This window comes from Pholcus phalangioides, unplaced genomic scaffold, assembly GCF_987345545.1.
Source record: "Pholcus phalangioides strain wild (caught in Gottingen) unplaced genomic scaffold, Ppha-v1.0 ptg000001l_1, whole genome shotgun sequence".
NCBI classification, from domain to species: Eukaryota; Metazoa; Arthropoda; class Arachnida; order Araneae; family Pholcidae; genus Pholcus; species Pholcus phalangioides.
Genome location: NW_028301594.1, coordinates 16,703,912 through 16,727,109, shown reverse-complemented (window position 1 = coordinate 16,727,109; position 23,198 = coordinate 16,703,912). Strand labels below are relative to the sequence as shown.

Here is a 23,198-nt window from a genome sequence, read left to right as displayed (position 1 = left end):
AATCTACAATTTTAGATCTATCATAAATTTTGCATGTATACGAAACAGGACCCGGATTGAACGATAGGCTACTGTATCCCTTTAAGACCAAGCTGGATCAATCGTGTGAGTGAAATACTTATAAACATTATATAAACATTCATGTTTTCAAAAATTTCTCTGTCTTCAGTAAGCAGCGATAAAAATTCGGCAGAGCTGGGCAAATGTCCCGAAATGGGCAAAAATGGTTTTTTTGGTTACCATGATTCCCTAGCACTATGTTTCAGACATGCATATATGCCTTCACAACGGTTTGTCACTTTTTCAATCTTCCCAGTAATTGAAGCAAACCGAGGAACTGCCGGTAGTATCGCTAGTTATATATAAGAATGAAACAATGTCCTTAAACACTTACAAAATACACAGTGGGTTTTATATATTTATTCGTAATTCAGCTCATAACAAAGGTACACTCAAACAAACGTCAAGTATCATAACAATTTCATTACTTGGGAGGGGCCAAAGGACATCTTTTAGACTGGGAAATAGGAAGAAAAAAATTATATAAAAAAAAGTTAAATTAGCCTTTCAGGCCATTAGTAATGCTGCACCCTTTAAATTTCAGCTCATTTTTGACCTATAAAAAAGGCTTGTTTTCTTGGTTTTTTAATATACAACACGTATCATAAAGAGATAGAGAGAGATAGAATGCTTCAATGACAATACTGTACACACTCACCCCCGATTGGGCAAAACCAAACTTGACATATCTTCTTTTCAATTTCTAGTGCTCTCATATCATACTCTCTATATATATAATTGCATTTGAGTGGATAAAAAATTTAAACTAAAAATAAAAGTAATATGTAAACCTCTAATATTCAAAAACAACTAAATACTTTATAAGGCGACTGACTCCTCTCTTTTCATACAAGCTAAATCAAATACTTTAAGAAAAGAAAAAAAAATTCAAAAGTATCACAAATTCAAAAACATGTTTTTAGAACCACTAGAGAAAAAATTGATAGAATAAGTTTATTGAAAAAAAAGAAAAGAAAAAAAGAAGAGCATGTAACATGTAAAAAAAACTAAACTAATTTTCAAGTCCGGGAAATAAACACAAATAAAAGTTTGGCAAAAAAAAATGTTTCAATTACAAACTAACATTTTCTCTCAGAACATATAGGAAATGATAACATATGATGAAAGACTAAACAGATCTGTATTAACATGCTTTTTCTTTTTTTTACAGTAATAAGCATTATAAATTATTTGCTGGTAATTTTTAATGGTTTTTGTAGCATTCAGTTTTTTTCTATGTTTTTTTTTTTGTTAACACTGCGATACGCACTCTCAGGCAGGTTTCTAACTTCAAACAGACCAGTAGCTTAGAAATTAAGGGAAGGCAGCCGAAAGAAAAAAAAACAGAAGGACTGAACTTTTTTTTCTTTTCGTTCGTTCTTGTCTTTTATTCCATTCCTTTTATTTTTCCTCTACACTACAAACTTGCCGATAAAGATGCCAAGAAGGCCTATGGTAAGAATGACTGCTAAGTACAGCATCGGAGACTGAGGCTGTTCAGACATCTGGGTGGTGCTGAAGCCTGCTGCTTGCTGCACAGATTCCTTCTGGCTGGGGTTGCTTGCGTGTTGAGCAGCTGCTGAGCGGGCACCGCTGTCACCAGACAACATTCCACGATTTCGTAGTCGCATCCCTTCCTCCTAATAGCATTATAAGATTTGTGTACCAACATATAAATGATACAATCATCACTATCATAGATAGAAAGAAAACTATTCCAATTTATACAACTACAACACTAAACTAGCAAACATCGATCTGTATGTCCTGGATTGAAGTAATAGATCAAATCAGTGAACTATTTCCCTATATTTCATTGATTGCATTAGATGTTACCTTGACTTATACAAACTTCAAAGTTACATAATTGTTCTAAAATGTTGAAATGCTCAGTTCTTGAATTCAAACGTCATAGGAGTATTGCTTAGATAAAAATACAGTTTGTACAATTAAAAGACAAATTCAAGGTCTATCCAAGGATTTTTCCAAGCAAAATTTACAAATTCAAGGATGTACTTATTTTATGAATTGGTAGCACAATTTTCCAGGGGAGGACATTTTGGGAGCTGGCTAAAAAGGCTCAATAACATTGAGTGAGTTCACTAGCTACTTTCTTGCAGTTGAACTCGTTTTTTCACTGTGATAGTGTGAGTAAAGTTAGAGTATGCTACTTTCCACTTGCTTTGGCTCACAACATAAGGAGTCAACGAAAAATTAAAGGGGAAAAAATGTGATGCTTAGGTATCTGGTTTCCTAGTTAACAAGCCATGTGTTAGATGAAACTTGCTAAGCTACACAAAACCTGCTCGCTCACCAGCTACTTGCTTAATATGATTGAGCTTTTGTGGTAGTCCCTAGCTCAGAGATCTTCAACCTTTTTCTAGTCATAAGCACTGCCTGTACCCATCATCAAAAGAAGAGCACCCTTAAGGCAAGTGTTTAACATATGAATGCATGAAAACAGGATGATTTCAATCCTTGAATGAAATGCGTACAAATGTTTAATTGGAACATTGATTAAGTGCTCACGAGCAACAGGTTGAAGATGGCTACCCTCTCTCTCTCTCTTTATATATATATAGTATGCACCAAAGAGAAAATTAAAATAACAAAATCAGCTTTCAATGAAAACTTTTTCAAAAACAGATTTCAATGAAAAATTTCAAAAGTTAGAGTATAAAAGGCTGCTTTATACACATAACCCAAAATTAAATATTATGAAAAGGTGAAAGATGAGAAGTTATTGAAAAATTCTAAAAGGAAAAATATGGATCAATGAGGAAGTCGTTCTCAAGGGGGGAACCCCCCACATTGCTCCAAACTGCAAAAATGTTTCTAATGATGGTAAGCCTAATAGGCAAAAATTACCATCAGTTCCCCCGACATTTTTGCGAGAAACAAGCTTTGGAAGTCAAACAGCAAAAATGACAAAATATAATAAGAATCAAAATATGAAATAACAAATGAGTTAAAAACACAAAAATATACATACACAAAGTGTGTTAAAAATTGAAAATTATGAAGAAAAGTTGACATCTAGGACCTGGATGGGAATTTGTCTCACTTGAGAATAATATGGACCTACTTTCTACTGCATTGGAAGAACTATAAGATATATGACTCTAAAAAAAATAACTATAACTCTATAGAAATTAAACAATTGACATTTTTTTTATTATAAAGAAAAAATACCCTACATTTGTGAAAATAATTTTCTATGGTAAATGAGTTTTGAATTATCAATTTTAAAATTGTTCTGTAACTGTTGGATCACTTGGGTATATATAATGAACTTAAAAAATAAAACATAATTGATTGATTGATTTGAATTAAAATGAAATTTATCACACACCTTTAGTTGTGCATTTTCTTGCTTCATCTGGTGAACCTCGTCCTTCAACCTCTTATTTTCTTCCAACAACTTCTTGAGTTCTAAGTCACTGCTAGCAGTAATCTGTAAGGAATAGAAATCTACTATAAGTCCAAATACTATAGGACTCATTATGCCAGTATAAGAAAATTAGTTGGTTTTCTTGTTTTTTTTCAAGGATAATTTGAAAAATGATAGTATTAATTACAGTAAGAATAATGATCATTGAGCATATTGAATGAAAATTATTTGAAACCTTGCAAAAGTCTCCAACGCTTTTTCACCTCTGCTTAATGTCAAGATTCCACTAGGCTTTTATTTTTTTTAAAAATGCACAGTAAAAATGAAGAACCCAACACTTTGCATGATGAAGTGGTTCAACTACAATCACAATATGCAGCAAAAGCTTTATATCTTACATGAAATTAGAGTGCGATTCAGAAGACATTCATTGAAAGACTGTTTCTCAAAATATGTGCGGTAATCTTCACAAAAACAATGTTATGAATTACAGTACCTTGCTTAATATATTTTCATACCGATTTGTACACTGATTCATAAAAACTTTTGTGAATTGTAATTTTCACAATTTGTTTTCATTTACATTAAAATCTAATAAAGTCTATCATTCCAGTTAGATCCAGTATATTCAGTCTACATCAGCTAGAATAATATCAGGGACCTTCTGTTTTACAAACAACACATTTGAAGAAGAGTTAATGTGATTGCTTTTGCTATTTCATTTTTTTTTTAATTTTTAAAAAAGATCAAATCTATTCTTGCTATTTATTTATTTTTTATTTTTTGTGATGTTTTAAGGAAGCGAAAAACTCATCTCTGCCTCTACCGGGAGTCGATCTCTGGTCCCTCGTTTGCCAGACGAGTGCTCTCACGACTAAGCTACAGAGGAGATAAGAGATTTTCCTTCACTGGAGAATCTCTATCTCCTCTGTAGCTTAGTGGTGAGAGCACTCATCTGGTAAACGAGGGGCCCGGGTTCTACTCCCGGCAGAGATGAGTTTTTCCCCTTCCTTAAAACATCTCAAAAAATAATAAATAAATAAATATCTTCACAACATATTTTCTATATATCTTGCATTAACAAGTGGAGAGCGACATCATGTCATATAAAAATATTTTTGTACAAAAAAATGTATTCAAATTGATGATTCTTTGGTCAAATTTATACATGATGAAAAATCTATAAATGCAAACTGAAAAGGGGATATAATTAAAAAAATTACAATAATTTCAGTTTCAAATGGTATATAACCTGTCTTACATTGAAAATATACAGCTGAGTACGGATATAACAAAGTTGCAAGGGAACGTGAGAAACATTCACAATATCTGATATTCATTATAACCATTGCATGATAAATACTAGAGTTTAATGAGAGGAATTCATTTGAAGTATCATTTTTTAATCTATAGCCCGTGGACAGACTTGAAAATTTAATCGTAATTAAAGTGAAAATTATTCACATATGTCTCAAATATGCCTGATATTCACACAGACTTGAGTAAAATATTAGACCCATATAAAAAATACAAGACCACAACAGGCAAAATGCCCAACAAGGTGGCTGAGAAAAAGATGCCTGTAACAAATATGGATGCCATATATTTAAAAAAAATTAAAAATCTAAATTACAAAAACTAAAAGCTATATATATGATAAAACATAATACAATGCCCATGAGACTAAGTGGGTTCTCGGTCTGCGTTACCAACCTATGTCAGAGGCAAGCTGCCAATATTATGTGTGTGCCTGTTAAGAGATTTAAAGTGATTGTTTACTAGACTATTCTGGAGAGCCGCAGGTAAAAATTGACTGAAGGGAGAAGCAGATGGCAAAAACAGATACGATAACAGTAAATAGAATCACTACTGTAAGTAACCAGTCAAACAGTCAGACTCTAATGGTCCTAGGGTTTACATTACAAAGACTGAGAAATTCTGACATAAATGAAAATGTGGTTTTGCCAATTTCTCTTCATCCAGAGCAGTTCTGAGAATGAACAAAACTAGCACTATCTACAGGTGGAAGATCTTCCACTATCTAATTGTAGATGGTGCTGATAGAACTGAATAGTCTTTAGTCTTTTCTGGGATAGTATAGTAGTAGGCCCTTCTCATTCAGACTTTGTTTTTGAAAGAGAACTGATTTTGTGGACTCAATATTAAGTAAAAAAATTCACATTCTCTCCAAAACTCCTGTTCTATCTTGCTTACTTTTTGATGTTCACAAATATATCATTTTGTTATAAGCAGTATTTTCAACACTATTTTGGTATTGCAGGTTTACTAGGAAGAAAAACTATGTTATAACCTATACTTAACCGTAATATTCAATTTTGTTATAATCACTCAACTGTAAATGCAGAAACGTATTACAATATGCTAGGAAATATTATATGTAAAAATACATATATGCACAATACATACATATTTTACCTTTGGAGATGCCTTCACAGAGGACTCTGTAGTTACTTTGCTCACAGTAGTTTTTTCATCACCTTGAACAGCATTTGTTTCTACATTGCTCTTTGGTGTTATACAACATTTGGCAAACAGGAAAGCAATCCATAAAAATTCAAGGGAAACAAGCAAGGATATGCACACAATAAAGGGAGGGATAGGAAGTAGAAAAAAAAATGTTAGTAAGGGTTGAACTGCACTCAACAAAAATATTGGTATCATGGCATAAGAAATTAATGGTGGATAGAATTTTAAAAAGTTTAATTATATGTGTATATGCAAGTGATTTCTATGATTCCAACATATTCATTAGAATCTAGGTCTTATCAATCAATGAGGAAAAAATTTAGATAACAAGAACAGTAGAACTTCAATTAGCCAAAGAAAATGATAGTCAGAGTCACATTGGGCATCAAGACGATGGTCTGCCAGCTGCTACTACTAAACTACACATGCAACTCGTCCACGTTGCTCTGCAGAATTTCTATTGAATTGGTACATGCTAGAATGTGTGTGTACATGAAGCAAACTTGACGTGAAGTTTGTTTCTGTGTAATGCTTATCATGTGTAGTGCTGCCATCAGTTTTTCTAACTAGGAGTGTAATAATTGAATAATTGCATTGTTGTAGGCCTGTTGCTCTTTGTGGCGAGAGTTTTTAAATGGGAGATTGGCCTGCGCTGCATCGATGCTATAGCATTCTGTACTTGAGAAGACTTTTTTATATCTCTCACAACAAAACCTTTCTCTGATGGGCAAGATTGAGGATTGAGTTGAAAAAAATTCTTGTCTGACAAACTTTTGTCTTTTAAATATTTTTTTGTGGCACGAACTCTTCATGAAACCACTTCTAGAAAATGCTGAGATTCATCCATTCATCCATACCAATTTGTGAACAGCTAACAGGCAATGGCACGACACTCACATGCTTTGAAGCCCTTGGCTTCACTGATTTCCAAAGAGAAAGAAACAGATAGCCTTTATATGACAAATGTTTTCAATTGAGAATAGATGTGTGATTAATTGGGAAAAAAATCCTTCTTTTAACATTGTAATTTTTTTTTCCTGAAGGTGTAAGTTTATGAGCTCAGTTTATAAAACAAAAATTTTATTCAGTTCAGCCCTTATTCCATGGATTTTTTTTTACTTATCTGTTCTCAATTTTTTTTTCTAAGTGCATATTTCTTGACTTGATTTTTAATGTAGTTTCTATGGACATAAACGAGCCCAGAAAATATATACGAATAAATAAAATCATAATAAAACAAAATAAAAATTCTGGACCAATCACTACACCAAAAATCCAATGAATAAAAGGGAAAAATGAAAATCAATCCAAATCTGAATTTGGCCTGTAAAAAAGGTTGAGTTTGTTTTCAGAACTAGCATTTCCACAGCCCAAGCCAATGTATCCAATAGGCCTTGATCTGGTCTAATGTTTCGGTTAATAGAGGCTTGATCAATAGAGGTTCTACTGTATATTGACATGCACTCCATAAAGTATGTACACTTAGAGTCCATCATTTTGATGAAGACAAATTACACACAAGATGGAATCAATAGACATGTAGACCAGGGCTTGACAAATCAAAAAAAATTTAGGTGCCAAATTTCTTAGGCAATGATTTTAATCTGAAGAGAAACGGTCCTAAATTGTTTTTTTACTTTTACGATACTTCGTATATCCTTTCCCCTCGTTAAATCACGTTATGAAAACAGAAAATTTTGTGTTATTCATAGACTCTAATTTAGCAATCATATACAGAAAAATTTAGGTTCCAATACAGATTTTATAGTCACTATGGTGACCTGGCACCTGGGATTTGTCAAACCCTGATGTAGATAAAATCGACAGTAACACAACACAAATGTGTGTGTGTGTGCTTGCGATAGGCATGCACCTAATTATATTTTTGTAAACGTTATAAATTTTATTTTTAAATTCTATGAATATTAAGAACAAAGCAGATCTAATCTGTATTCGTGCATTTTTTTCATGCAATTTAAAATCAATACTTTTTCAGACATGCATACAACACAAAATTATAAACAATGTTTGATATTCCACAAGCACACATTAAAAAAAGACATTTTCAATGATGTGCATAATAAATGGTATATTTATTCTCACTCACATTTTGAATAGCTTCAGCAGGCATGTCAAACACGCACCTCAGCTTAGAATCCATAAGGCTTTCAGGTTTTGCATCACGCCACTGAAACATGAAAATAAGAACTAAGAAAATATTGATCAAATTTGTATCAAAGGCTACTGATGTCATGAACAACATTCTCTCTAATTTTTATTTAATGTGTGTAGACCTGTTTCTGAAGTTGCATGGAATGATAATAAACTGTACCCACCTATAGATTTTCATAATTGTAAACATTTTCTCAAGTGACATTAGTTGTCATTGTTACTCATCCAGAAAGAAACTTTCTCAGAAAAAAATTATTCTCCAAATATATAAAAAGTTGAATTACACTTCCATTCTTTGGTACTCTCTCTCTCTTAACCTGTTTTCATTTCCTTTCAACCAAACGTGCTTCAGAGTACCTTGATTTAAATCAGATATTTCAAGCAATTTTGAATAATATAATTTTTTTAAACTTCTATGATGTAATACAAGTAAATACAAAATAAGATTCATATTTTAATTATTTACACATCAACTAATATTTAAGTCAGGATTAGTCTAGAATTGTTTTTCTTAGATGATTAGAAACCAATTTCTTTAAAATCTTCTAAAGGCTCTTCCAAGAACTTTCTTTCCCCACAGAGAAATTGAAGTCATTAACATTAGAACCGAGGAGTGGGTCAATTCGACCCAAATCAAACTTTGTTTTCATTTATCTAGAAAACTTAGGCGCAGATGTTAAAAAACTTTTGTGACGTATGATATCATATGAATATTAATTTGCGAAAATTTTATTACCTTCACATTTTGTGTTTCAGAGCTATAAGCACTTATACCTACAACCGCGGTTTGGGCCATTTTGACCCAACTTACTATTCTATAGGGAAAAAGGGGTGTAGAATTTTCTTGGAAGTGGTTACCCTTTCTAAAATTATTTGTAAAAGAAGATAGTGAAGAATAAAGGTCTGTCAAGGTCAATTCATTATCAGAGCAGATTATCTATTTTCAATGGAGGAATGGCAAGTAGAGCTAAATATTTTTTTCCTTCATAAACTTGAATACCTGGAATTCTGACGGGAAAAGATTTTGGGAGAGTAAAAGCTTAACTCTAAAAAAACGTGTAGTTGAAATTTCTGTAGGCAAACGATGTCACAGAAAAATAATAAAATTCTAGCTTGCACCAAATACGTTTTGCACGGATTTCCAAACCTTGGGGAGTATCAGCGTCCAATGAATCTGTTTCAGAGCACATAGTGATGCCACTGATCAGGCAATTTGAGAACAAGAGTTGAAATGCCTCAACCGACACGTTATTTCACTACACTGAAGCTGGCTGAAATGCTAAAAGCCAAAAAATACGAGCTTAGTAGAGACGAAATTGAAGAGTAATATTATCTGACGCAAGAAAGATAATGAAACTACAGTTGTATGGAACAATGATGCCACAATTACAATTTATCAAGGAAAGAACAATATAAGTTTTTCATTACTCAGCATGCTTCATCTGGCACTCGATATTGGCAGTAGTAGCCACAAAAAGCTTCCACACATACAGAGAAACTATTTCACACTACAATTCAACAAAGTGTAACGATCGTAGTTGTAGCGATCAAATGCCCAGAAAATATTCGGTGAAGGTGGCATCACAGACGTTTTCTACAACATCCTGGATCTCACTATAAAAATATTCCTGGATTTTGTACAGAGCAGTACAGAAGGCCAGAACAATTTTTTGAAAGCAGTTTCTCTAAAATCATATTGAAGAGCTGCGTTCATCATACGTGTTGCTCTTGATCATGTAACTGCTGGTAAGAGATCAAAATAATAATAGTAAATAAAAATGTGGAAACAAAACTTAATTTTTGCATGGGTTGTACAACTTCAACATGCAATGAATGTGCAAAAATAATGAAAAAAAAAAATTGCTCCAAACTGCTCATCATAAATTCCATGGAAATAATTGTCACAGTTGGGAAACAAGATATGTTTCTTTTCAAAAGTAAATAGCAAATAAATTTCAAAAGTCATAATAAAAAATTAAAATTTTCCACAACTCTAATTTCCCCCTCCACGCTTTCTCAATTATTCTACAACGTAGAGAAATTTTTCATAGCTCATAATGAACACGTTTGTTCATTCACGGTGGTTCTTTTTCAAAGAAAAATTAATGGTTTTGCAGCGATATTTTATAAAGATATTACTCCAGAATATTTAAATTGATTAAATTAATGAATGTTAGTTGCATATACAGTAAAACCCCCTCTTTTGCAGACACTTTGCGGGACAAAAAATATTTGTCTGTAAAAGAGAGGTGACCACATCAGAGGGGAGAGGGGTTCCTGTTGAAACTGTAAAATACAGTGTTAACAATAACACAAATGGTTCTTTGTCTGCAAATAAACAAAATTTTGACAATATAAGATGCATTTAAATTCATGAAAGAACATAATCATTGTACAGACACACAATTAAAATTATAAGAGAAATATACTGAATTTACATCTCTTCTGGAAAAACGGATCAATTAATGTTTGGTGGGTTTTGCCGAGTATTTATTCCAACTCCTTCAAACATAGTCTGCAGGCCAGCTGTTGGCCACCCCAGGTATACAAGATCATCGGCTGAACATCCCTTGATAATTTTTGGCAGTTTTTTACTCCATTCTTCACACACTTCATCATTCAGCAGATTCACCTACAACTTCTTAATTCTGACATTGAATTCATTTGCAAGAACACAAACTCTTATTTTACATTTTTCACTGTATTCAATGACGTCAATTTTCAGAGGCTCTTCTCTTAGTGATAGAGAGAGACAAACTTCAAGCTAAAAAATTTCATTGAAAAAAAGCCAAAAAGTGGAACAAATATTAGAACTTGTGCTACCATCTAGTGAGCATAATTTGAACCAAAATTGCAGCTATTGATGTCTATATAGGGGTTTTAGTCCAATGGAACGAATGATGAAAATGGTGTATATGACCGTATTCGAAGGTGACAGTTAAGCAAGGTTTTGAAATACATCATTGAATTAGGCTTTCTGCCACAATACTCTCGTTTAGCCATAAAACAGAGGTTAAGGGGTGAGGGGTTTTACTGCATAACTATATGCTTTTGGATTTTTTTATCAAGTAAATATTTCAATATTGTTTAAAACATAGAATGATTTGTTCTTAGCTATTGTTATGATAAAGAACTGACTGGCCTAGTTTGACAAGTTCAAAATGGCCATTAAAGTATTGTAAATGGCAATTAAAGTTTAGGAAAAGAAGTCCAAAATTTATTTTCTTTAACTAAAAGCCCTCTTGGCCTATAGCGTAACTTCTACATTATTGTTGTGTTGGCTGCTTCGCCAACTACCGAAGGTTGGCCAGTGGAAGGGAGGAGGGGGGAATGTGTTCGATTCAATTGATTCATTTGAAAGGATTCAAAGAATATTTCTCACTGGCCATAGGCGGAGATAGGCATCAAGGTTTGGGGAAGGGGGACACGATGTCCTTGTCTCCCTATACAAAAGCCTTGTCTACATGTGCAATAAAATATCCTGGGAAGTTACCCGCAACAGGGATTTTCGCTACAACCCATTTACATAACATTTAGTTTATGCCAGTATTCCCCTTTTCTTTCCAGAAGTCGTCACTGGTTACATGTGTTGAATGGAAGTGGTTGGTTCAAGATGGCTGATGAAGGAGCTTACAGTAGTTTTCGTGGCACAAAGGATTATGGGAGAGGAAGTCGGAGTCACCCACCATTATTCCGCAACAAAGATGGGACTCTTCTAACGGATCTTCATCCCTTTTTCCCACATGAGGAAAAAAAGTTGCCATGCAGGCATTAATCGCAAAAGTGACCCCCCCCCCCAATCTTGCACATGTAAACGGGGCTAAAATTGAATTAGCCGACTGGAACGGGTTTGCGGTTGATAGCTAGGTATTCAGATAATCAATGCTCTACTGTATTTATATTTGTAATAAAAACAAAATTTATGTATACTTTTTATTTGCTCTTAATTATTTCCAGTTGGGTGAGATGGAAACATGCTTCGAAAAGTGAAATATGAAGGTAATAGAGTAGTCACCCCCTTCAGGTGGGTGACTTGGGTACAAATTTGCATTATTTTTTCCCCATTACAATAAGTTATTAAACGTTTCACTCTTGGAAAAACATAAACAACAAATGACTAAAAACTACCACTTCTCAGAGATGCATCTTCTAGTAAAAAATGTTAATTCATAAGGGAGATAATACAAAAATATCCAAAATGTATATCCAAGTTACTCCAGTTTACAGTATAATTTTTGTTAAACCATGTCACAAAAATACAGAGTCCACAAAATTGCTTATATAAGCCCAACTTGAGCTCTAATAAAAAGCATGAAATTTCAAAAGTAAGCAAATAATGAACTGAAGACAGTTTAAGAAATGCTTGCATCAGCTGTGATCTCATATAGAGAAGCCTACATCTGATTGAGATTTTAATATACAACAATTTAATGTAAATACTAGTTTGTGTTTACTCACTAGGTTTTCTTGGTTTATATCCCCCTCAGGAACAAACATTGTCTGCACCATGAACTTGTGCTTGTTTTTTTCATTAGGATTATAATCAAAAGGTTGTAACATGACTGAAAGCATAAGAAATGAAATAAAACTGAGTATTTAACTTTGAAGGCACCAATTGATGTGAAAATACATGAATGAACATACTGGCTAATAATAGACATGAAATTATTATTGAACAATAGCAAAATTTGGCTATTTACTATATCATCACACTAGTGGCAGATCTCGGGGCCAATTTTTTATTCATTGATTAAGAGTCATAGTTTTTGAACAAAAAAATGTCTCACATAATCTATTATTTTGAAATTCTAAATTTTACAGATTTACTTTTTACATATACTTATTCTTGAAAATTTGATTTTTTCTGTAAATTGTATTGTTAAAATGTAACCTTTATTCATAGACTGTAAAAAGCTGGCCCAAACATAAAATGGTTAAGTCCCAGAAAAGTTGGGAAAACATAATTTATATGACATTCTTTCTTGAGAAAAAAATACCATGCTTACCTCTCAAGAAAAAATTTCATGAGAAAAACTGGTTTCTGTTCTTTTTCCCATCTCACTACATTGTCACTTTAATTTTTAATTTATTGCAAAACGCATCCAATAATTGGCCATCTTTTGGGAACCATTTCTCTACGAAATATGATTTTTTAAACAAGAAAATATCTTGACCAGTCTCCTGGGTATGATGTGCATATGCGTCATGGCTGATTGTTCCAATGATGGGCATGATGGCTATAGCCATTATGCAGAGTTTATGTCTATTTACTATTCCTGTCTCTGTAGTTACATCTGAATATATCTGACCTTTTTGGAGGCCCGGGTGTGAGTAATCTGTAAAATGTTTTATGAGTGTTTATTAAATACATAGCAGTGGATCGTACTGGAATACAATTTTGCTGTACTTATTTTAAAAATTGCAATTCGAACCCGAATTTCTAAAAGTTAAATGTGGACATATTTTGATCTGGCAATTAATTTTTTCTTCTAAACTCTCACTATTTCTTAAAATCAGGGAAATCAGATCATCCATTTCCATTCCTCCTTTTGAAATCCTCCCATCGCGTTTCCCTGTATTTACCACTACTAAACCACACACACACCTTGTCCATGTTCCTCTGCGGAACCTCTAGTGAATTGGTACATGCTGGAATGGTACGTGTTATAAACCTAACGTGAAGTTTGTTTCTGTGTAATGTTTGTTGTGTGCGATGCAGCCATCTGCCATCAGTTTTTCTAAGTATGAGTGAGGTGTAATGTTTGAATAACTGCATCGTTGTAGGACTGTTGCTCTCTGTGGCAAGACTTTTCAATGGGGAGATTGACCCGCATTTGCACGTCGAAGTTGGAAACCACAGGAAACCGACTTTAGCCGACCACCACTGCAGTGACAGTGGGGTTTGAACCCGGGTCCTCGCGATACAAGTCCCTCACTATAACCACTTGACCACCACAGTGGCTCCCTGTATTTACTGCAGATACTAAACACTTTCGGAACTGGGATAGACCTATAGACTACACATGGATAAGGCTAACAGACTTAATGTATGTAATTTAACAGCTTCCAAATGCAATGATTAGAAGTCTGAAAGATCGTAATTATGCAAAGAGATGATAACTATAGAGTCTGGAAGAAAAGAAATGACTGTTGAGAAATCAAAGCAACAGAAACAGATATATTTCATACAAATGCGAAAAAATTTTGCAAAAAAAATTTGGCAAACTTGTCAACTAAATTGCAAGTAAATGCACAAAGGACATGGAAACAACTTTAGCTGTGTGATATTTTGTGGAATTAATTAATATAATAGTATCAAAAATCCCCAAGAATTATGTAAACTTTCAATAATAATTTACACATTTCAGAGTTTGCACTTTAGATTATATGTTACACAGAAGAAGAAGAAGAATAATTCACCTGCAACACTGACAACCTCTTTTGCTTCTAAAACACCACTATTTGGCCTTACACAATATTTCTTGGGTGCTGTTGTTTTTACTTTGAAACATACTCGACGTTCAGATGGGTTTGTTAACTTGAGGTAGGACGTCACTACATCAGTAAATGGGCCTAAAATAAAAACAATATAGGAATTCTTGTTATTTATATAGAAAGATAAACACATGTAAACCGAAATTTTTATCAATTAATAAAAATTTAAAACCACATTTTTTCTTAATTTTACTGACTATTCTTAATATTTTTTAGCAAATAAAATGAATCAATGAACTGCCCCTTTAGTTTGCAAAGCCAAAAATAGACTTTTTTTTTCCAATATGCTTTGAGCCTTTTTTTGAGGAAAACTGATATTCACAAATAGTTACTACCATATATATTTCCTGCTACATTTATTCCCAAGGACAGCCACACAGTCAACGAATATTTCATAAACTTGTCTGTTTTCTTATAAGAACAATTAAAATACAATAGTCACATGGGATAAAGGAAACTTCCATCAATAATTCATGGGTAATTTGAAATACAGAAATAACAGTATTTAATGATTGAAAGTTACTTGTTTACAGCACAAAACACCAATTATATTCCCATCACTAACTGGATTTTTAAGGATCTTTCTGTGGTAGAGATTGGATCAGCAGCAATCGGGGGAGGAAAGAAGAGTTTTTTTTTCCCAAATATCAGGAAAAATAGAGATAAGAAAGCAAAATGTTTGTATGAATGTGCATATCTGCTAATGTAAAAACACATAAGGTAGACAGATGTACCGAATTAGCATAGTAAAAAAATATTGCAGATAAATTATGAGTTTTCAGCAAAAATGATTTTTTTAAAAATACAAATTCTCTTTTCAATCATAGATAATTTTTGTTCAGCCTTAGAAGCAAACATGGATTTTTTTTCTTGATGAAATTTTCAGAATAGAACTTGCAGTTCACATAGTGTGAAAAGTAGACTTTTGGCCTTTTCACTCATTACAAAGTGGAAACTAAATTTCAACCCCAAAAACCTTCAAAGGTCTTCCCATCATTAACTGGCAGCAGCGCAATGCAGGGAGTGGTCATGCTGGGAGTGAATCTTCCTTCTAGTGGTGCACTCTAAGTTAACAAAAATATAGGGTCATTGCATGTGTTATTTGAGAGGCGGTGTCTAAAGCACAAGATGGTGTAAAAGTGACATACATCTAATTCTGAGAAAAATGGGGTTAAAGAGAATGTAGAATTGTATGCAAATTCTGCAATATCGGTTTTGTGCTTATACATTGAGTTTTGATCATATGAAGTAGTTTACAGCAGATTTAAAGTATTTTTAAATTTTATAAAAAAAATATATAGAATATCTATATATAACAGAATATCTCTGTAAATCTAAGTACAAAACTAATTTTAAAAAAATTATATTAGAAGTTTTTCCATAAATTCAAATTTACTGTTTACATTTTTCATTGTGTGGTACCTCTCCCTTCCTGTGGAAGAGGTTATGACAGGACGAGTTTCTAGAAATGAAACTGAAAATAGAATCCTACTTCAATAAAGTGAAAAAGAGCATGAATTATATAAGTTTGCTAACTGAAGAATGCACCTAGACAAGATATACGGGGTGATTATAAAAAAACTATCCCGACATATGGGCCCCTAACTATCATACCATTCACAGAAACTGAATGAAATTTTGGCATAAGGTATTTTGAGGTATGCGCTCAAGAATGATATGGAAAACAACAGTGTCACTCTAACAGTTACAAATACAAATACAACGCCACAACAGGCAAAATGCCCAACGAGGTAGCTGATAAAAAGATGCCCATAAAAATATGGATGTCATATATTTGAAAAAAAAAACAAACAGCAACCCAATTAAAAATGCAATTAACACAAATTATAAACAATATATACACATGATAAAATATTATACAATGCCCATAGGCCTAAAGAATACTTATGGTTGCCTTATTCTAAGAATGGATAGCTTCTCGATTTATTATAGGGTCGATTTATTACTGTTCCAGTGAGAAAATTTCGAAAATATCAAATGGCAACACCAAGTTTTTGTATTGGAATGCGATCTCCATACTGAAAAACACTAAATAGCATTGGAATGGCACCTGCAGCACGAAAATCCCCGGAGCTAGGAAAGGAAAAAGTAAAAAGGACTTTGCCGTGCACCAGAGCATTAATGTTCGTTTCATTCGTCACACCTTTTCTTCGGCTGAGATCCCAGCCTGATTAGTCCTCCACAAGGTCATGTGGAAAATTTGTGAAACACAATAAAATGCTTTATTTTATGCTGCTTCTCTGTCCTTATTGGTTGTCCTCACTTTTAGCCTATCTACCACCGGTGATTTTCATGCTACAGTTGCCGTTCGAACGCTATTTAGGGTTTTTCACAATGGAGATCACATTCCAATACAAAAAACTTGGTGTTGCCATTTGATATTTTCGAAATTTTCTCACTGTAAGAGTGACACTGTTGTTTTCCATATCATTCTTGAGCGCATACATCAAAATACCTTATGCCAAAATTTCATTCAGTTTCTGTGAATGGTATGATAGTTAGGGGCCCATACGTCGGGATAGTTTTTTTTATAATCACCCTGTATATTGAGCTGCTACTGAAAGAGGTAAAAGGAGCAAAGAACATCTGAAGAAGAAAAATAAGCAAACAAGTCATAAATTTTATGATGCATTACTAGTTGGGAGCAAATAATGGTCGAGACATACTTTTAATTAGACATAAAATTATAGCAAGTGTTAAAAAAAAAAATAGATTCTATAAGTACTGCAATATTAAAAAATACAATATATCATTGTTAAATTGGATTGCCAGTACCATGACAATAAAAATCTTTCAATTACCAATTTTAACAATATAAATTGCATAATTAAAATTCAATGTAGTTTAAAATAAATAATTTTATTTTCAATTAAAAAAACCAATTTGACGTGAATATAATTTTGATGAATTTTCAGAAAATTTATATTCAACAAAAAAATTAGTCGCATATTCGGTATTTGGCTACCAGTCTATTCGTCCCACCCCTAGTGCAAATTACACAATACACTCTAAATAACAATTTTATGAAAAAGTTGGTCATTACACAGATGGGGAATGTGACAGCATGACTTTTAATCAAAATAAGATACAGCATACAGTAAACTTCATTAATTAGAATTTTGGATAATTCAAACTTTTTTCCCAGTGACTTTTGACTTAAAATTACCACAAGTTTGACTGTACACGGTCATGTTCATCCAACTCAACATCGTCCTCCGTATTAAGTAATGACACATGCTCTTGGGTACAAGTTTGTCTTTGTTGGCTTCCTGGTACCAGTGGCGTCTTAAAGCATGGGTCTACCCAGGCATGGCCCGGGAGACCTCGAGAGAAGAGGGCTCCTCAGAGAAAAATGAAAAGTAGTTGCATTTTTAGAGAAGTTGCAAGGTAGGGCCTCAGAAAAATCACTTGGCCCAGGGGTCCATGATACTTTTAAGACAGCCCTGCCTGGTACTGAAAAGAATTGTAGAAGTCGTGGTACACTGGTGACACAAATGGTAGAAAGTCATGCAGATTTTTGAACGTGTATTTAAGCTTCAGTTTTACGTCATTGACTTTCAATTTGGGAAACCTGAGATCATATCTTCCAGCTTGGTGTGACTAAGTTCATTGTTGGAACCTCTGCAATGTTACCTAAGATTTCTTTTTAGAAAAGGGTCTGGTCTTCTTGGGGAGAAGCCATAGCATCTTCCCTATATCAGTCACTGTGCCTTTTAGGAAATGCTTAAGAGAATCCAGAATAATAATGTCTTCTTAATTCATCCTCACCATCAGACTTTCTATCCCTTTCAGACTCAGGTGCCACACAAATGTATGTGCTGCTTTTTCTCACAGAATTTTTCTTTTGACCTCAGGGAGTTACCTAAACCCTGACTGACAGAATTGTGCAAGTTTTGAGTTAGAAATATGGTGAATATGAACTTTGAGGGCTTTCAACAGTACTTAAAGTTGAACTTTCAAGGGATTCTTAAGATGGCTTCTAGGAGAAAAAGTGCCTTCTGGAAAAAAGTGATTTATTACATAAAATTTAGCAATAAAATTCTCAAAAAAAATTGTGTATGAAGATGAATGTACCATGCATCATCTTGGCTGAAAAAATTTAATCAAAGCAAATTATTTCTTCACAAAAAAAAATAGAAAATTTGAAAAAAATATTTGCTGACATTTATGTTTTTAATGCCTTTTTTAAATATCAAAAATGGAAAAAAAATTTGTGTTGTGTAAAATTTTGGAAATTCCAAAAAATGAATGCTTGGGTGTGAAAGGGTTATTAGCCTTGGCTACAACAGTTTCTTAATATTCTGGAACATACAAAAAACTCTGGTCACATTCCATGAATGAGCATTCAATAACTAGGAATTTGTAATCTAGTTTAGATATTGGTGATAGCTAGTCAGAATTTGACAATGAAATGACTCTTGTGTTGTCTGAATCCGAGTGTTTGATTAATACATGTGTTGTTTGAATAACACGCATATCCTTTGTGTTCTGAACAAATATGAAGTTTTGGCTGCACTCTCCAGATGACTTAACTGAGATTTCTTAAAAACTACACTTATAATCCTTTTTGCTTTAGAACCCCCCCTCCCCATTTGTACTGTAAACTTCAATAGGCTAAACAATAATCAACCAATAAACATATCAGTAATATTTGAGTGAATGCAATCAATAGGCTGCTTGTTTTGTTTTTTTTTTCAAGTTTTGTGAAAGATCTTTCATCAAACTTTTATAATGTGATCCCAGGCTCAAATAATATGGGGGGGGGGAGGCAAATAATATAGGTAAATTTGTCTGTTCTGTAAAATACGGTATGATCCAACGCGTCTACATAATATGTTGCTTCTCCAGGACACATCACTCTGGATCCACCTGCCTCCACTCCATTTGCAGCAGAAGATGTCTGCTTCCCTCCATTTGAAGCTGAAGCCATCTGTCTCTGCTGCATTCGCAGCTCAAAATATCTATCTTCACTTCATTTGAAGCTGAAGATACCTTACCTCAGCTTCATTTGCAGAAGAAGAAATCTGTCTACCTCGGTTTCATTCACAGCCAAGAAAAAATCTGTCTAAGCTTCATTCACGGCTCAGGATGCCTGCCTCCACTCCATTCACAGCGGAAGATATCTGCCTCCGCTCTATTTGCCGCTGAAAATGCCAGCTTCTACTCCATTCCTAAATGAAGATGTCTGCCTTGTCTTAATCCACAATGGATTGATGCCTGAGCAAAGAAGGGATAGGTACTATCGCCTTTCCCAAGAACTGAATAATAAGTGAAAATTTATCTGTCCCATAAAATATTATATAACTCAAAGAACTTACACAGTTTGCCCATCCTGACACATTGGTCCTAAATCTGTGTCTGGTGCTCACACCGCTCGCTCGAGTACAACAGATCTGTTTTTATCTAAGAAATTTTGCTAACCATGTAACCTCTATTGTACACGACTAAAATATAATAGAATCGTCATCAAATTTCAATAGTAATACAACTTATATTTAAACAAAATTTATTTGGTTCAACAACATTTAGTTTATAAAATAAGATTTATCCAAGATACATGCATCTTTAATTCCAGATGTGAACATAAAGGAATTAATGTGAATTTAAAATTCATTAGCATTTAGAAAATAATTCCCTTGCCAATACAGTCGAATCCTATTTTAACGAATACCGTTATAGCAAAAATTTCGTTTTAACGAACGCTTTTCTAATCCTCCAGATAAGTTTACAAAGCAATAAAATGTGAAAACCTTGGATTCCTTTATAACAAAATTTCGTTATAACGAAGTGATTTCTCCGGTCTCTTGGAGTTCCTTATAACGGGATTCGACTGTATAACGGGATAGACCACGAAATTCACATGACTCCCATAAATGAGTCCCGAACACAAGGGTGGTGGGAAGAGCCATAGCTCTCATCCATCTTGATAACACAGCCCTACAAACATCACTGAATAAATAATCCATCACGCTCCATGTTGAAATGAACATCCTGGAACTAGGTGCTCACAGGGCCATAGCTAGATGCTTGGTCAGCCAGGACAAGCATGCATTTTGGCACCCTCTTGTAATGTTAAAGGCAAAGACCGGACTGGACAAATACCGGGTGGCAGGTTGCCATGGTAACTAGAAAATCTGTATTGATGCCTTAAATTTCCTAAAAGCGAAATCGGAGTCTGAGGCGTGACACAAATTTTTCTGATTTCATTATGCTACGTATTTTAACATGGGGGGGGGGGGAAGTAAAAGAAAACATTATTTATGTCAGTTTTCCTTTAACAAAATACCATACTTAGCTTCTAAGAAATTGGGCTGGCGCCAAAATATTTTTTCAATTTTCCCAGCCCTGGTTGAAAACAGCTCAAAGGCAAAAATTTGCTCTCCTCTAGTCCAGCACCTGGGGCATCAGACACGCCCGCTCCCTAGTTGCTCCAGCACCACAGATCACTTTTCCCCCCAAGTGATCTGTGATGCTGGAGCAAGGAGTTTGAGCACCTTACAAACTATATATGCAACCTCTATTATACACGACTAAAATAGAATATAATATAATAACATTGATATTTCAATAACAATATCGCATGGCGCAATAATTTACATTCAATCAAAACTGATTTGGTTCAAGAAAATTTAATTCACAAAATACAATACACTCCCAAGATCAAAATGATATAGATGATTTGATTCCTAGATTTAAAAAAAAAAAAAAAAGTAAACATAAAAGAAATTAGTGCAAATCTAAAATTACACTTTGTATTTAAAAACAATTCCCTCTGGAATACACACACGGCGAAAATCACACAACTATCATAAATGAGTCACAAGTACAAGGATGGGGGGGGGGGAAGGGAAGAGCCACAGCTCTCGTCCATCTTGATAACACAGCCCCGCAATCATCCCTGAATAAATAATTCACCGTTCCACGATGAGTGGCAGATAAAATAAAGGACAAGATGAGCATCCCGGAAGCGTTAAATTGATTAAATCAGTGAAATTCTTGCTTTCAATATGGCTCCCCCCCGACTTATTCAGCGTTAAACAGTTCGCCCAAGTGGGCGACTACTACACATCAGCGTATATATAAATACCGACCTTTGAAATGTAATTCCGATGCAGGGTCCAAGACGAGAACCTGTGCCGGTTTGTCCATCTTGTCCATTTTGATAGATTAATCAGTTCTTAGATCATTCAAAATAAAACACCGTCTGCGAGAATCGCGGGGATTCGTTTCTAATGTGTAAATTCACAGCCACAAACTAGGCCTCGGTGCGATTTATATATATATATTCACACACATAAAATAATAATAAAATAAAAAAACAATCACAAGAGGTATTCTGCCTGCGCCGCATGCGCTATCAATAGCACTTCTGAGCTGGCTGGCACACGACAGCGGCTGAGACGGAGGGGGTTCGTGTAATCACTGGCTATCCAAAAATGAAAACGTAAAACGCAGTTTATGTCCGGTTTCAGATGTAAAATCGGTTTTCTACCTCTTTATAATATTTTAATTTCATATGAGATCAGTTTATTTTCAAACGGAGTTTAAAAAAAATTATTGTCGTGACGTCATGTTAGTCTAGTGGTGAAAAAAAAAAACTATTAAAAGGGGTTTCATTAACAGTGAGAAATTTTAAGTTTGCAAAACCGATAATAGATGACAGTAGTAGTACCGTTTTTCCAATAAAAAATTGCCTTTTTTAAAAAGAAACCGTTTTTATTAAGTAGGGCAAGGGTTTATGACAAAAACTGACAGAATATCCTCCATAAAAAACGCATTCATGCCTAAAAACTTGATATATGGCATAAAATTCTAAAAATATGCCTTTATTAAAGGCTGGCACACAAATAAAATTGCTAATTGTTGCTAATATCGCTGAAAAATTGCCACTAATCATTGCGAGAAAAGATGCCAGAGGCACACCAATAAAATTGCCAATTGTTGCGAACAATTCTGAAAGTCATGGAAAAAAAAATGCCTTAAAATGATGAAAAAATGCCTTAAAATGACTAGATATGAGAAATTCTCTATCACGTAAAAATAGTAAAATATGCAAAATCATTAAAAAAGTGGGCATAGAAATCTGAGCCCTACGAATGAGACTCGTTCAGCCGGGTTTTCTTAGGAACCAGGGTCGTCCTAGGCTAGGCCCGTCATTTCAACTTTTTCAAGGGGGTATGGCACTTACTGGCGAACCGTTGATCCTAGAGGTATACTTCCAGTTAGAAAAGGTTTCCAAATAAAGGGTAGTACCAGCACCTTCTAGAGATACAGTCGAATCCCGTTTTAACGAATACTGTTACAGCAAAAATCTCGTTTCAACGAACACTTTTCTAATCCCCAGACAAGTTAGGAAGAATGCAAATACCTGAAATTCCTTTATAACGATGTGAGGCATAGAAATCGCCAATTCTGAGCCTGATCGTTTCTTTTCCGCACAATTCAAAATCTGAGAAAAGTTAATGGGAAAGGACAGCATAAATGAGAGAAAGGACTGTTGCCCATTAGTTTTTTCTCTTCTTTCACTTTTCTACGATTTTTGAATTCCCGTATCTTAGCGAATCATACTCAA

General features: G+C 34.0%; 1 protein-coding gene across 3 annotated transcripts; it reads right to left on the bottom strand.

Annotated features, from left to right (window-relative positions):
- Window positions 1–405: 405 nt before the first annotated feature.
- Window positions 406–22,021, bottom strand: LOC149089975 (vesicle-associated membrane protein-associated protein A-like). Of its 3 annotated transcripts, none has more exons than XM_089231653.1 (7): window positions 21,718–22,021; window positions 14,531–14,683; window positions 12,569–12,672; window positions 8,046–8,126; window positions 5,888–5,977; window positions 3,413–3,514; window positions 406–1,700 (listed from the first exon to the last, which is right to left on the bottom strand). In XM_089231653.1, the coding sequence occupies exons 1-7, from the start codon at window positions 21,782–21,784 to the stop codon at window positions 1,473–1,475; spliced, it is 825 nt and encodes a 274-aa protein (XP_089087779.1). In that variant the 5' UTR covers window positions 21,785–22,021; the 3' UTR covers window positions 406–1,472. The 3 variants fall into 3 exon arrangements, with proteins under 3 accessions (XP_089087779.1, XP_089087770.1, XP_089087788.1); XM_089231644.1 differs by having other exon boundaries at window positions 5,879–5,977; window positions 21,718–22,015; XM_089231662.1 differs by lacking the exon at window positions 5,888–5,977 and having other exon boundaries at window positions 21,718–22,013.
- Between the last annotated feature and the right edge of the window lie 1,177 nt (window positions 22,022–23,198).